We start from the raw sequence: 15,304 nt of genomic DNA, 5'->3' as shown, positions 1-15,304 counted from the left end.
GCGGGCCGCCGCGCCGCTCCCGCTGGGCTCCGGCCTCGGCGAGGGGCGCCCCAGGGCGGCGGGCTCCGCTGTGCCCGGCCGCTGGGCTCGGGGTTGAGGGCGAGAGCCGCGGGGCCGGGCGGAGCTTCGGGCGGGGGCGCATCGTGGATACGCGGCGCCTGCTGTGTCCGTGTGGCCCCTCGGCGGCTGCCCGAGGGCTCTCTGGCCGCCGCGCTGGGCGGGGAGGGGGGGTGCTGCTGGTGACACGGTGGAAGGCGGCTCGGGCCGGGATCGCCACCGAGTGGAAATTCGGCACCTGGAGCGGTGCCGGTGCCGTTGGCGGGAGCGGGCCTGGCGGCGGCCGGCCCAACCAGGGAGCGGCTCCGGGCGGCGGGGCGGGGAGAGGCGGCGGCACGGAGCACCCCTTTCCCGGGGACCTCCGGGACTGGGTGTCGGTCTCACCCGCTGCGGGCCGGTTCTTCGCAGTAGTTTGTAGCGCGAGTCGGTGTATTGGACCCCGTGCTGAGCACACGCATCCTGTGAGTTCTGTCAACCTGGACGTTACTTTATAGTCACTGACCTGACGGATGATGAGATGAAAAAATGTGACAGGGATTGGACTAACTTTGCTTCTCACCAGAGAAAATCTTAGTCCCCGCAAATGCCAGGAATCAAATCCGTTTAGTGTGAACTACGCCTTGCTGACAGTACCCGTCATGGGAGGGCATCTGCTCCACTTCCTGTGATCTTGGCGGCAAAACTGCCTGATCCTTTTTACTAAGCCATGTTTTGCTTTTCCCTCTTCTGTTGTATCTGCTTTCCCCCTCCTTCCCATATGGAGGAAGGATGTAGTCAGTGACACAGCTGGGGACAGTCCCACCCATACACCCAGCCCGACCCCCCCTACTCCGTCTGTCGGAGACAGTCTGCAAGGTACCACGTCCCTCCTCTGAGATCAAGTTAAACTCCTGTGGAAAGCCTAGAGTGTAACTAGTGTGATGCAATGGATTGCTTTGCCGCTGTGTAGGCTTCTTCTAAGGGTCTGGTTTGATGATGCTAGGGGTGATAGCAGGAGGGTTTGAATTAATTTATTTTAAGCAGACCAGATAAGATAGTGTCTTGTTTTGGGAGTGGTTGCCCTACCTGCAATCAATGTACACCCAAGATTCAAGTACCTTAAAGTATATTTGTACTGCTTAATGTTATATTATAACTTTCATGTTTTCAAAATAACTAGATAGTTCTAAACATGAAACATGACTACATCATTTGTCCTTTGTGAAATCATGCTATAAAAAAGCCTGTGTGGTTCAGGGAGCTTTTAAGTTGTAGATTGCTGGAGGCTAGAAGGAGTATGCATTTTAAATATAGAAGGCAGAAAGTAATTGTATTGACAACAAACATGTAAAAAAGAGTAAGAACAGGGCAAGCAGAAAACACAAGATATGTTGCCTATCTCACTAGATTTTTAATATGACCATAAACTGTCTCCTAGTAGCAGTTCTGTGTGTTACCAATTCTGGAAAAATACTCTGCAGTAATCAGAAAAGAAATTTGAGGACTTTGATATAAATATCCTAATTACTTTGCCCTTGAGCTTTCCTTCTTCGCTTCCAGACTTCAAAAAAAGTCCTAATTCTTAGATGTATTCCAACAAACTTTGTCAGGATTCCTCAAGCTCCTCTTTGACATGTCAGAGACAATGTAAGGTACTTCAGCGGGTCTCTGGCCCACATTTGTTAAATGCTTCCCCCATCCCCTTAGGACAGCTTATTTATTCTTTACGTCCAGAAAAGGAGACTTTGTAGTCTTATTGTTTTGATCCAGGATACTGGACAGTGATTTAGGACTGTTGAGATGGCTGTCAGATCTTGGGTTTACTGGAATGAGAGAATCCTGTCCTTTCAAGATCAATCTAGTAAACTGGATGTTCTGCTGACTACGGTTGGTACAGTGCTAGAATTTGTGTTTGTAAGATGATTTGGCTTGGCATGAAATAAGATATTAATTAAAAGTAAACCCTCCAAACCCCACAGAAAGCCCAAAAAAACCAAACAAACCCCAAAGCAACTCTAATTTCTGTGTAGAAGCACAGTTAAGCGTAGTCTGACATACCATTCTGGCTACATCGTTGTATCTTTGTATTAGCTCTACGTGCTTAAAATAGACTATTTTCTTGTCTCAGGGTGTTCAAGATTAAAATTCTCCTTGGTTGTTCTCAACTGTGTGTAAATTTGACCCTGTTTTGTGATTTAGTTTTTTTTTTTTAGCTGTCTAAATATTTTAATATTTTTGGCTTATCTCTGGTAGTGGCAGAGAACATCATCTGCCACTGTGGTAGATGGAATGATGTGTGTTGTAAGATGGCTAGCAGGAGTAACTGCTCACCAGTGGGCTCTGTTGACACCTGAGACTTTATGGACCCACCACCTGTTCTCAAGACAAAAGGAAGGTTGGGGATTGCTATGCCAAGCAGTAGACCGGAGCAAGGTATCATGAGAGATGTTTGTCCATTGCTTGTTGCTCCAGTATCCCACAGTGACCATGTCTGAGAAAGGGGATGGGGTGAGACCATTGCTGCCATTCTCTCCCCCCACCCCTGCGTCCATGGGAACATTTCTCAGCTTGTTTCAAAGCTCTGGTTTAGGGGAATATCCTCTAGATGAGGGAAGTTTTACTGATGCTTTTCAGGCAAGGAACATAGTCACTGTTCTGCCAGAGACTCTTAAATCATCAGCTGATCAGGATGGCCTTTTTTCCTTGTTGTTTTAATCACCAACCCACAGAAGATAGAAAAAAGCAGCCACCTCCTCTGTTGGGAAATCTCATTAGTTTTACAGGCCACAGCTGCTTCACGGCCTTGTAAGAAAATAACTTGTGTTGCTCTTTGAGGAACACAGGGCTGCCACCTCTTAACAGCAGAGAAGAGGAACTTTGCAGAAGTTCAGATTCATTTCTAGTCCTCAACTAACTGTAGCCCTTCTTCCTGCTCTCCCTAACCCTATCCAATGCTCTTCTATCTTTACTTGTATGCAGTAGGCCTCTAGAGAATTACATATATATACAGTAAGCCCTCAGAAAAATACAAAAACATATTTTGCCTGCGTAGCTGGGGGAACCTGTAAATGTTCTCATTCTTTCTCTGCTGTCTTGCATGAATCCATGTGTGTAGTTTAGCCAATGACAGAAGAGCAATTTAGCTCCTCCCCTGTTTTTTCCTGCCTCCCTAGCATAGAACTGGTGCTGTTCTCACTGCGGTGGGGTCACTGTTACAATAACCGAATTTGTGAGGATGGGAGGGGGAATACTAGAAGGACCAAGAGGAAGGGAGTCCTAGAGCTGTCATCACTTCACTTTCTAAGAACTCCCTATGCCCTCCTGTAGTGCAGCCTTCCAAAAAAGATGTTTTTTGATGGGAGCAGTTACTACGCTGTTGTGAGGACATCCCTCTGTTCTCACCAACAGAAAGGAGTAGGGAGAAAAAAAGACAACTCCTGTGAGCCTCAGCCACTGACAGCAATTGCCCTTGTGACAAAAGCAGTGTCTACAGGGGGTTCCCTCTTCACCTGTGTCTTCCCAGCTCTGTGGGTGTGATTGCAGGTGACTGCAATCTGGTATGTCACAGCCATCAGAATTTTCATTGTAGTCTCACCTGGTCTCAGTTTATTTCCCAGCACTGTGGCTGTTGTCTCCTTTGTGTGCACTGTGTGTAGTAAGCAGAACAATTGTCATGACCAGGTCTGGTGTTGCCCAGTTGCCACCTGGAAAATACATATTCAGGTGCTGCTGCGGATGGTGGGTCACTCAAGAGTTGGATCCTCCAAGACATGGGGTTAAATGATCTTCTGGCACTATAGACCTCATCTGGGAGGTGATGGTGGTGATATGCAGCACACATCTATGTTGTTCTTAAGAACTTAACCGATATTCTTGTCTGAGCCTAGCCAACTGGCAGTCCTTCATCAATCCATAATTGGGTGAATAAGAACATACTGAGCCACACTTGGTGGGAATACACCGATGTTTTGCACATAAATGCATGTTAATGAGATCAATGTTTCATTGCCAAATTTGTCTGGACTTACTTGTGGTTGGATGGGGCACGCTTCTTGCCTAGCATATAGTTCATTGCCTTCTTGGCATGTTCCATGTGTCTTCACTGAGTGGCATCTTGCAGCTTTTCTCATATGATTGCTGTAGGAGTGTCTGTGTTCGTGTGGCTATCCTTGAACCACATGGTGAGTTTGTAGAGTGCTCCCAGTATACAGGCTGGTATATTAAAGAGGATCCAGCAGTCCTGCCTTTCAGACTGTGCTATGGAGACATCTCTATTTTCTTGTTCTCCACATGCTCTATTTCCTTGTCACCTGCGTTGCCCAATTACAAGCTTGCAGGCTCTTTTGCCACCAAAAGAGGAAAAAAAGTGAAATTTGCAGGGTGTCCAACTTGGCCTCTGTGCAGGAAGAGTTAGGCTTGGGTGTACATTGACATGTGGTGCATCAGGCTGCAGCGTGTCTTCTGGTTCCTGCTGTGAACTCTGTTCTGAGGTTTTAGCTTTATTTCTTCAGTCACCTTCAGATGGGGATGTAGGGGGGCTACATTTTCAGAGTAGAGGGACCCATTTGCTGGCCTCACCTGTCACCTCCGGAAGGCTTGCTGTTGTTGAGGGTCCTGCATTGTGGATGTTGTAGAGAGGCTACTGAGGTTCAGTTAGTTGTATGACTATTACCCCTACTGCTATTCCGTGTAGGCACCAGTGATACTGGCAAGGGTGACCTGAAAAGTATTAAACATGTCTCTGGATATGTCTCTGGATGATTGTTAATGGCATGGGGGGCCCAGGTGGTGTGGAGATGGGGAGGGGTTTGAGGATGGTTGAGCAGATTCTTGCAGAACGACCCTGGATTGCACAACTGCTGTTAGCAACAGGATTTTGGTTTCTATGACCATGGAACTGTTTTTCAGGGTTGGCAACTGCTTCAAAGAGACAGGATCTAACTGAGTAAGTAGGGCAAATTATCTTTACCAACAGGGCTGGTCAGCGTGCTAAACCAGGAATGATGGGGGAGGGAGATTCTTCTCTTGGTTAAGATCAGGTGAGAAAGTGGTGGATGGGATAGGCAAGCAAAAGGCCTGCGGTTATGTGAACAGAAGAGAAAGCAACAGAAAAAGGATGAAATGGAAGCGTAGGTATGTAAAGAAGTGCTAACAGGACAGCCCTGCGGGGAGAGCTCTCTTTGCTCTTCCTGGGGATTCATCATGCTTGGGTTCTTCTCTGAAATGCCTCTAACACTAAGGTGTGCAGCACGGGGAACACACAGGTGGGAATGAGAAGCCTGTGTGCAGCTGCAGAACTATGACCTTGTTGGGATCAGGGATAGCTCATGACTAGAGTGTTGTGATGGATGGGTACTGGCTTTTCAGGAGAGGGAGTTGCCCTTTATGTGAGAGAGCTGTGGGAATGCCTGGAGCTCTGCCGAAGGACAGGTTATGAGCTAGTTGGGAGCTTGTTGATCAGGATTGGTGGGCAGACCAAGATGGGTGACATTGTGGTGTGTGTCTGCTACTGACCCGATCAAGAAGAGTTAAACAAGGCCTTCAGTCAGATGCAAGAAGCCTCATGTCATAGTCTTTGTGCTCTGCTGGACCTAATACTTAATAAATAAAGAAGAACTGGTCAAGGATGTTAAGGGCAGTGATCATGAGATGGTAGAGTTTGGGATCTTTAGATGATGGAGCAGAGCAAAAAGCAGGACCAGAACCCTGAGTATCAGGAGAGTAGACTTTAGCCTCTTCAGGGCTCTGTTTGTGTTAAAGCCCTGGAGAGAAAAGAGGCCCATGAGACCTGAGTTGATATTCAAGGATAACCTCCTCCAAGCTCAAGAGTGGTCCATCCTGACAATCAGGAAATGGAGAAAAGGTGGCAGGAGACATTTATATACGGATGAGCAAGGAGGTCCTGACTAAATTCAGACATAAGGAAGGCCGATGTACTCAGTGCCACCTTGTGGTCAGACCTGCCTTCAGGAATCCCAGGCCCCTGAGGCCAGAGGGAAGGTCTGGCACAAGGAAGATTTACTCTTGCTAGAGGAGGATCAGGATAGGGAACATCTAAACAAACTGGACATCAGTCCATGGGATCTGATGGGTTGCACACATGAGTGCCAAGGGAACTGGCCGACATCATTGCAAAGTCACACTCAGTTATCTTTGAAAGATATGATGATTAGGAGACATTCCTGAAGACTAGAAGAAAGCTAATGTTGTCTTCAGGAGCTGCAAGAAGGAGGATTCAAGGAAGTACAGGCCAATCAACCTCACCTCAATTCCTGGAATGTGATGTCTCTTTGTGTCTTCTTTTCTTCTCCATGCCTGCTTGGACTCTGCACGACCTCTGTAGGAGCCTGTGGTGGGGGATGTGGTTCAAGCCTTTTGAGAACCCAGGCAGACTTTTAGCTCAGTCTCCACTTTCTGAATGCCTGTTGACTTTTCAAACCCTTGTCCACTGTTTTCCTCTAAAAAAGCCATACTTCATGACTGTTTTTTCTCCACTCTCTTGTGCTTATGCATGTACCCAGTACTTTTTTTTGTTGACTGGGTCTGTTGTGAATAACCTGGTTGACTGAGCAAGGCCAGTAGGTTGTAAAGCTTTGATTTTGCACATCATTGATTCTTCCTCAGTATGACTCTTACTTGTGTGCCCTGTAATTCTGTTCTTTACGTTAATGTCTACTGTACTGCTACAGACTTATGGAGTTTAGTCATAGGTAGTTCCTGTTTTAGAAACTTGTAGGGCATGAGCCATCTTCTGATTCTCTAGTACAGAGTCTACTCTAAATGGGAGATTAAATAACATACTGGTTGTTTTGGTTGAAAAAGTGGGATTTAGAAAGCTGTTAATACTTTATATACTTGATGGTTTGTTACTGCTTGTTTTGTTGATCTGTTCTATGATACTTTCAACTGATGCTAAAGTGCAGAAATCTCTTAAAATTCCTCTGGTATAGGTACAAGTCAAAAAAACCCCGAACAACCAAAAAAACCCCAAAACTAAAAGGTATGTTTTCAGTGCATGTTTTTTTAGGTGATTCTTCTACATAAACTGATGAGCATGGGGCCATGGACTCTCATGTATGCCTTATTTATGAGCAGAGCAAGAGTAATTACTTTCTACACCATTCATAAGTTATTCTTCAAACTTCATTTTTTTAGCTTGCCATGTTGTATTGTGATTAACAGGAGTCATGATCAATTTTATTTTTCTTGTCTGTACGTGATCTCAGCTTGTTGAAAAATGCTTCACTATGTCTCATATCCTCCTTGTTTTGAGCATCTTAAAATATTCTGTATGTGTGACCTGTGATGATACCTTTATACAGTATCTTGTTTTCTAAAAAGATTTTATTCTTAACTGCTTTTTTACTTGTTTTAACAAATACCTTGGTGTTCCCTAGTTGCCATGCTGAAACAATTGCAACAATTGTAGATTTGTTGGGTTTTTTTTTTGCTTGTCTTGCTTCCATAAGGATGCTGAAACCAAGTCAACTGAGAACCAGGTGAAGAGTTGTTTTCTCTATTGTGGCCTTCTAGATTAGCCACTCTATGGCACCTCACTACTAGTGTATGAAAATATAGCTCGGACATCACCTCCTGGTGATGCTAATTGAAATCTGTAATAATTACTGCACTTTCTGCCCCTCTGATGTCCTGTAATGCCCCTGTTTTCCTTTGTAGCTGGTGGTCAATAATCACTGTGTAAATCCACATAGTTTCTGTATTCTGAATGCTGCTTGCAGTTCTCTTAACCTATTTTGAAACATCTGGAGCCTGGAACTACTGTGTGTAAAGAAAAGGTGACAAAGACGAGCGGAGTATCAGAATAACTTCTGACCAGGAGTAAATCTGGTAAAGAGCCCTGAGTCACGACTCCAAACAAAGATTTGTATAGGAAGGAAATATTCAACACTTCTCACAACACAAAAACTGGAGGCATGAAATAATCAAACAGTAGGTCTTAATCCACCAGTTATGGTTGTATGATGCTCTCTGGTGTTGTGGAAATGAAAAGCTAAAGACATTTACAAAAGGATTAGACAAACTAACACTATTCAGTGACTACTGGGTTTTGGTGCCTGGAAGCAATGTTTGAATTTTTTAAAATTTTTGAAGTTGGGGGTATATGTGAGTGAAGAATCATTGTATGTTTGCCCCATTCTCTATAGTTTCTCCCTTCAGCATTTGCTGCCAGCTGTTCCTACTGGCTTACACTGGAGGGATTGCACAAGCTTCATGAGTTTGTACCTTTCTCAGATGTGGGAAGCACAAGACAGTGGGCTGTGGTAACCCAAGCAAAATGATGACAAACAACAAATGGAGAAAGGAATTTGAACTGATAAATTCTACTGATAGAAGATGACAAAAATGGAAGATGCCAGACAGGTTGTCTCTTGCATGCAGTATTCTTTGGGAGTGTTCAAGGACAGGTAGATGCTGTTTGGTGGCTCTGGTGGCAATCTGCTTATAAATGTGATGAGACAAGGAACTGGGAAAGGGCTTGGCCCATTCAGTCAGTGCTTGGCCTTTGGGCAATTGTGTTTTGTATTGAAATTTGCAAATACTGTATTTTAACTGAAGGATCATCTATAATGAAAGGCTTTACAGCCCTACAATCTCCAATTAGTTTTTTTCTTGACATTGTGGAGTGCTGGATGAAAGAGTTGAGCACAGTCATGGTACACTTCTTCGTAGAACTTCCTACATGCTGTAACTGATAATACAGAGTTGTGTTGGCTTGTGCCATAGGCAACATCTTGTGGAGAGGGGGGAACCCCTAAAACCCAAACCTCAAAATTTGGATAAAGCTTGAAAGAATTAATTCTTTAAAGAAAGACTGGATGGATAGACAGCAAAGTCACAGAATGATATGGGGTTGGAAGGGACCTCTGGAGATCATCTAGTCCAACCCCCCTGCTAAAGCAGATCCTTTCTGGTATGTGGTGTGCTTGTAAACTTCTCAGCTCTCGTGCTGTCATATATTAGTTAATTTCAGAAGATTGGTGAGAATATAGTCTATCAGGAGCTTAATTATATCCTGACTGCTTTTAATCAGTCTTTTTGAAGACCAGATGGTTGAGTCTGTCATTGGTGCCACTGTGTTGGTGAAATAGGCACTCCTACAAATAGCACAGTTTGCTTTCTTGTTTCTACATTTGATGCGTTGTTATGAAATTTCTCTTCCTAAAGTTGGTACATCCTGCTTTTGGCTCTTCTTGCTCCCTGATTGCTCTGTTCCTGATTTTACACTGGTAATAGTTGTTCTGGTATCCTTTGACAGAAGCAGTAGCAACAATCTTATAAGGTCTTGACAATTTATCTATCTGCTTACTTTTAAAATAATCTTGCATTCTGGGGAAAAAAAAAAGGCCTTACTGCAGTCTGAAGAGCTGGTTCTGTACTGTATTGGCTGGGACAGGAGAGCTCTGTAGATCCTTACTCTCTGAGGCAGAGAACAGAAGTGCAAGCTCATGTCTTAACTGTTCACGTTTCTGTAGTTCATCTAGTTTCAGATTCTTTTTAGCTCTATAGTGCAAGAGTAGCAGAGTGAAATTGGGCCTCGGATTCCTGTATTCCACAAAATAAAACTATCATTTATCTTTAAGTGGTATTACTGTTTAAAAAAATCTCCCACAGCAGAGTATTGGAAATGAGGGTGCATAATTTCAGAACTGATTGTAGGGTGTACTGATCTGCTTCAGTTTATCTCTTTGGAAGACTTGCACACTACAAACATAGTTATGTTTTGTCATGTCTCGCTGGGAATAAAAATTAAATCTTGTCTTTTGGACTAAATCACATCTAATTGTAGGTGCATATTAATTGAAAATGTTTGATATAGAATGTTTTTAAACGACAGAAGTCATCATGCACCCTGTTTTCAAAGACAGCTATGTGAAACTTGGTGCTGTGTTTCAATTCTTTGATAGTCTTTGGGATGTTCTCATATCTGAATACTTTTTTCCTCTTAGGTGAGCGGAATCAAGAGTCTCTATGAGTCTGAACTGGCCGATGCTCGAAGAGTTCTGGATGAAACCGCCAAAGAGAGGGCTAGATTACAGATTGAAATAGGAAAATTGAGAGCAGAACTTGAGGAGTTCAATAAAAGGTAAGGAAAGTCCTGCATGAGAATATATATATATATATATAATATTTTTTTTTAAAACTAGAATGGGCAATATTTGCAGTGGGAATGATACTAATGATGCTTCTTAGAATGCCTTAGTGGCTGTCTTCTGGAAGTGCTGCAGATCTATGAGGAGATACAGGCTTGTAAGAGGGGAATTGCTCAGCTTGTTGGCACAGCTAGGCAGAGCAGATAATCCAACCAGTGTATACACAAACATATTTGTAGATAGAAGATTAATATACTGTGATTTGGACAATTCAGACATGCAGCGGCTGAAACGATTGGTTGTGGCTGTTTCTGTCCTGTTGTACCTCTCCTTATGTGAGCCTGCACAAGTGCAGCTGCTTGGTAACCTGGATTGAGAAACTGATACAGATTTAAATTGACCCATCCGAGGAAGGTTAATTTTTAAACCCTATCAGTTTTATTGTCTAGTTTACTGTATTGACTGACGGCAGAAATGAAGGAAAAGGTAGCTCTGAGCACTTTGGGAATATGGAAGCAGTGTTGGCTTACAGACACAAGAAGCTACAATGTAAGTGTGCTGGAAAAAGACCTTGTATCAACTACATTTTAAAAAACAGCTGTTCAGTCTGCACCAAAGAGAACTGGCCTAATAAACTGGCTACTGAAGCCAAACATAATGCCTTATTGTTTATTCCCACTAGGGATTTGTTGTAATCAGATACTGTTTAGTAGTTGAAAATACATTTTAAAATGAATATTATGTGGTGGCAAAATTATTTTTTTGCTTCTGATTGACTTTTTATACTTGTTTTTGTAGATAAGTTTTGGGAGTTAAAGATTTTTCCTGAGTATGTCAGTATGTACATCACCTGTATATGAACTTTGGCCATAAAATTGCTTTTAATCCAGTAGTGCCAGTAGAGCCCTACTGTAAGTCTCCCATCTCCCTTCATTTACATCTAAGTGGTTATAAAAGGAATTAATTGTTTCCCTCTCTTGTGTTTTTTTTTTTTTTTCTGACTGCCTAGTTGATTTATCTTGTGTAGTAGTAGTATCTTGTAGTATACAAGTAGTATCTTGTTTTCTCTGTAAACTTTGCTATATCACCTGGATCTTAGCTTTCTGTGCTGGGCTTTGCCACTAAAATAACTGTCCAAACATGAAATTGCTATAGTGTAAGCATCTCTGTTTGGGTCGCTGTAAAGCCTGTGGGACTTGGTGTACAGTTCATACTAGAAGATATGCCTGCAGGTCAGACAACCTGTGCGCTAAAATTGATGGACTCAGTTAGCTAGGCCTTTGTTAACCATAAAAAAGACCTGATGGTAACTAGGTCAGATATAAACCTCTAAAGGTAAGTGAGATGACCCAGCCCTACTGTGATGTTCCTGCTGGGACTGGTTTCCCTCTTAAAAGCCTTAGGTTGGCAGTCTTGGCATTTATTTCAGATAATGTATTTTGCATGGCAGTTGATGTTACATGGCTGTCAAGGTCTTGACACAGCCATGTTGGTCTCTCGCCTTCCTTTCCTGATTTCTTACACCCAGGGTTCAAGAGCTTGTGCTCTGTGGAAACGTCCTTAAAGCTCTGCCAGCTCTGTTCTGCTCACTTGTGCCCGAGGGCAATTTTCTGGGGGGTCCTATTGACTAACTCCCTGAATAGCTGCAAGTTTGCTTTCCTAAAGTTCAGGGTCCTGACTTTGCTCTTCACCTGACCCATATCCCTCAGGACTGTGAACCCCACTAGGGCACAATTGCTGCAGCTCAGGCTGTCTCCAGTCTTGACATCACCGATTAGCTCACTTCTGCTGGTGACCAACAGGCCCAGAACTGCATCCCCTCTGGTAGGGCTGTCTGTTACCTGGCTTAAGAAGTTATCCTCGGTGCACTCCAGGTGTCTCCTGGATTGCCTACAGCTCGCTGTGTGACCTTCCCAGCAGATGTTGGGGTGGTTGAAGTCCCCCAGCAGGACAAGAGCCTGCGAGCGCAGTGTCTTCTGGAGCTGGAGTGAGAAGGCTTCATTAATAGGCTCCCCTTAATCAGGTGGCCTGTACTAGACCCCAACCACAAGGTTCCCTTTGTTGCCTCTAATTCTTACCCAGAGGTTTCCACCCTGCTCGTGGCTGTTCTTTAGAGAGAGAGACAGCTCTTCACACTCCAGCCATTCCTTGATGTAGAGGGCAAAGCCTCTGGGCCTCCTTCCTCTCCTGCCCCTTCTGAACAGCCTGTAGCCATCGACAGCCACACTCCAGCCATGGTCTTCCTCCCACCAGGCTTCAATAATGGCCACTATGTTGTAGCTTTCCAGCAGCATGGTGGTGGCTTCCAGCTCCTCCTGTTTGTTGTCCATGCTGCGTGCAGTGGTGTAGAGGCACTTCAGCTGGGCTGTCAGACATATCATCTCTTTAGAGGAACATTTCCTGATTCCTTTGAGGTATTTCACCAGTGTTTCCCTGCTGGCTGCTATTACTTCAGGAGCCCCTTGCTTATCTCCTTAAGACTTCCAGTGTGCTCCAGTGTACCCAGTGTGTCTCAGAGCAACAGGCTGAGGGTCCTTGCAAGCACCCTGTACCTGTAACATTGTCGTGTTGTCCCACAGCTTGTCACGGGCAAGCTTGATATTATCCCTCTCCCTCTTCTGTAACTTCTTTAGAGGGAGCTTTGTCACAGAGTGAAACTAGTTTGGGTTCCAAATTAGGGATTCATCTGCAGAAGATACGGAAGAGCTGTTAAGATGTTAGCACCCATACACATTTCAGTTCAATTTGCAAATGAATGATGGGATATATGATGTCCTGACATTACAAGTGGGATTCAGATGCCTCGACATCAATATCTCTTGCACTGTAGACGTTGTGAGTTGTCCTGTGCTATGGGATCAACCTCCCATGGCTCCTTCGTGCCATACGTGCCACTACAGCATGGACGTTGCTGATATCCCAAGGATTAAGTTGAAGCATCCAAATCTTACCTTAATTAAACTTAAAAGGTTTCATGTGAGGGAGGTCTTCCGGAAAATATCTTGATTTTCCAGTCACCGCTTTCATATTGTCATAAAACTGCTTCTGTTTTTAATTGTTTTTCTGTCATGGGTGTCTTGTGTGGTTTGGGTTTTTTTGGTGTTCCTTAGAATACACGTATTTCTTGTGGTCCTTTACCATGTTCAGTGATCATCAATCAAGTTACAATCAATGATCAGGTTTCAAATGTAAATGAAGAAACAGAAAACACTTTGAGGTAGAGGCCTTGATACTGCTTGGGACAATTGTTTTGCAATGAAAACTAACAGGTAGAATTGTATGTGTTTGTTATTTACAGTTTTTGCTTTTGTTGCAAGATGCCAGTAAAATAAGAAAAAAAACATCCTGAAAAGGAATTGAATGTGAGGATTGTTTAGAAAAAAGGCACTTTTTTTTTTCTCCAATGAGAAATTTTCTCTCTCTTTTTCTCAGCTGAAAAATCAGCCGACTAAAGCTTATGGTGTGGTTGATACTCTAGAGTGAAGGGATGCCATCCAGAGGGACCTGGACAGGCTGGAGAGGTGGGCCCATATGAACCTCATGGAGTTCAACCAGGCCAAGGGCAGGGTCCTGCACCTGGGTCGGGGCAATGCCCAGCACAACCCCAGGCTGGGTGGAGAATGGCTGGAGAGCAGCCCTGAGGAGAAGGCCTTGGGGCTGTTGGGGGGTGAGAAGCTCCACACGCCCCTCAACGTGCGCTGGCAGCCCAGAAACCCCCCACCCCTGGGCTGCATCCCCAGCAGCGTGGCCAGCAGGGCCAGGGGGGGATTCTGCCCCTCTGCTCCGCTCTGGGGAGACACCCCCCAGTGCTGCCTCCAGCTCTGGGGCCACCACCAGCAGAAGGACATGGAGCTGTTGGAGCGGGGCCAGAGGAGGCCCCGGAGATGCTGGGAGGGCTGGAGCCCCTCTGCTGGGAGGGGGGGCTGAGAGAGTTGGGGGGTTCAGCCTGGAGAAGAGAAGGCTCCGGGGAGACCTTGGAGCCCCTTCCAGTCCCTAAAGAAGTGGGGCTCCAGGAAAGCTGGGGAGGGACTCTGGATGAGGGAGGGGAGCCCTAGGAGGAGGGGGAAGAGTTGACCCTGCAAGAGGGGAGATAGAGCTGAGCTGTGGGGAAGAAGTTCTTGGCTGTGAGGGTGGTGAGAGCCTGGCCCAGGTTGCCCCAAGAAGCTGTGGCTGCCCCATCCCTGGAGGGGTTCAAGGCCAGGTTGGAGGGGGCTTGGAGCAACCTGGTGTGGTGGGAGGTGTCCCTGCCCAGGGCAGGGGGTGGGTGGCACTGGGTGGGCTTTAAGGTCCCTTCCCACCCCAACCAGTCTGTGATTCTGTATGTTTTACAACATGTACAATCTATACCTGTATGTACATTTAGTACCATGAGCACAACTCATGAATTCAGAATTTTTTTCAATTCATCCAAATTTATAACTAGGTTCATGAAGCAGTTGGATAGTTTCACTTTATAAAAAGTGAACTATCTTAAGGATCTTCTAGCACTGTTTATATGACAGCTTAGTTTTTAGTTTAAAGATGTCTGTTTCAGCAGTAGGGACATATTTTTAATCTAGGATTAAAATATTGTTGTAAAAATAGATATTCTGATACCATTCTGAAGCAAGTATGGTTCTTTCCTATATGATATGTAGCAGCTTTTAGTGTTTCTGTGCACCTTTTGCTCCTTAACAAAACCATTGATGGTTTGAGGAAGGTAGGGGATGAGTGGAGGAGTAATTTATTTGTAAGATGCATAGTGTTTTTGCTTCGGTGGAACAGCACCCTCTTACAAAACTGCTGAACCAGACCTGGTGTAGTGATCGGGGTGCATTCAGTCATAGCAGAGGTAACTTTGACGACCTGGTTAAGGCAAGTCTCCTGTCCTGATATTCATGAACTGTCTGTTCAGTGACACAGCACCTGACATGTTCATGACACAGTACCTGTGTCACAGCTCCCCGGGTCAGGCAAAGCCTGGAAGTAGATACATGCAGGCCTTATCCATCTGATCCTTTAGGAGTCTCCCTGCTTGAGCTGCAAGCTCCTAGCTCTGTGTTGGACTGTCTTGCTGTGACTTCCTCTGCCTGCTACGCTGCATGGGCACTGCAATATTTCCCTTGAGCAAACTTGGCTGCCTTCTGGGAAGAGAGCTCTTGAGAGTTACCCTAACC

The 15,304-nt window shown here is 44.8% G+C and overlaps 1 protein-coding gene across 1 annotated transcript in view; it reads left to right on the top strand.

Annotated features, from left to right (window-relative positions):
- Nucleotides 1-15,304, top strand: part of LMNB2 (lamin B2) — a 37,091-nt gene that overhangs the window by 816 nt on the left and 20,971 nt on the right. The window contains exon 2 of the mRNA XM_014962733.1: nucleotides 10,005-10,141. Coding sequence (XP_014818219.1) covers nucleotides 10,005-10,141 — 137 coding nt within the window. The remainder of the gene's footprint in view (nucleotides 1-10,004; nucleotides 10,142-15,304) is intronic.

The sequence above is a fragment of the Calidris pugnax genome, unplaced genomic scaffold, assembly GCF_001431845.1.
Source record: "Calidris pugnax isolate Ruff unplaced genomic scaffold, ASM143184v1 scaffold952, whole genome shotgun sequence".
Classification (NCBI taxonomy): Eukaryota; Metazoa; Chordata; class Aves; order Charadriiformes; family Scolopacidae; genus Calidris; species Calidris pugnax.
This window is presented reverse-complemented; position numbering and strand designations above follow the sequence as displayed.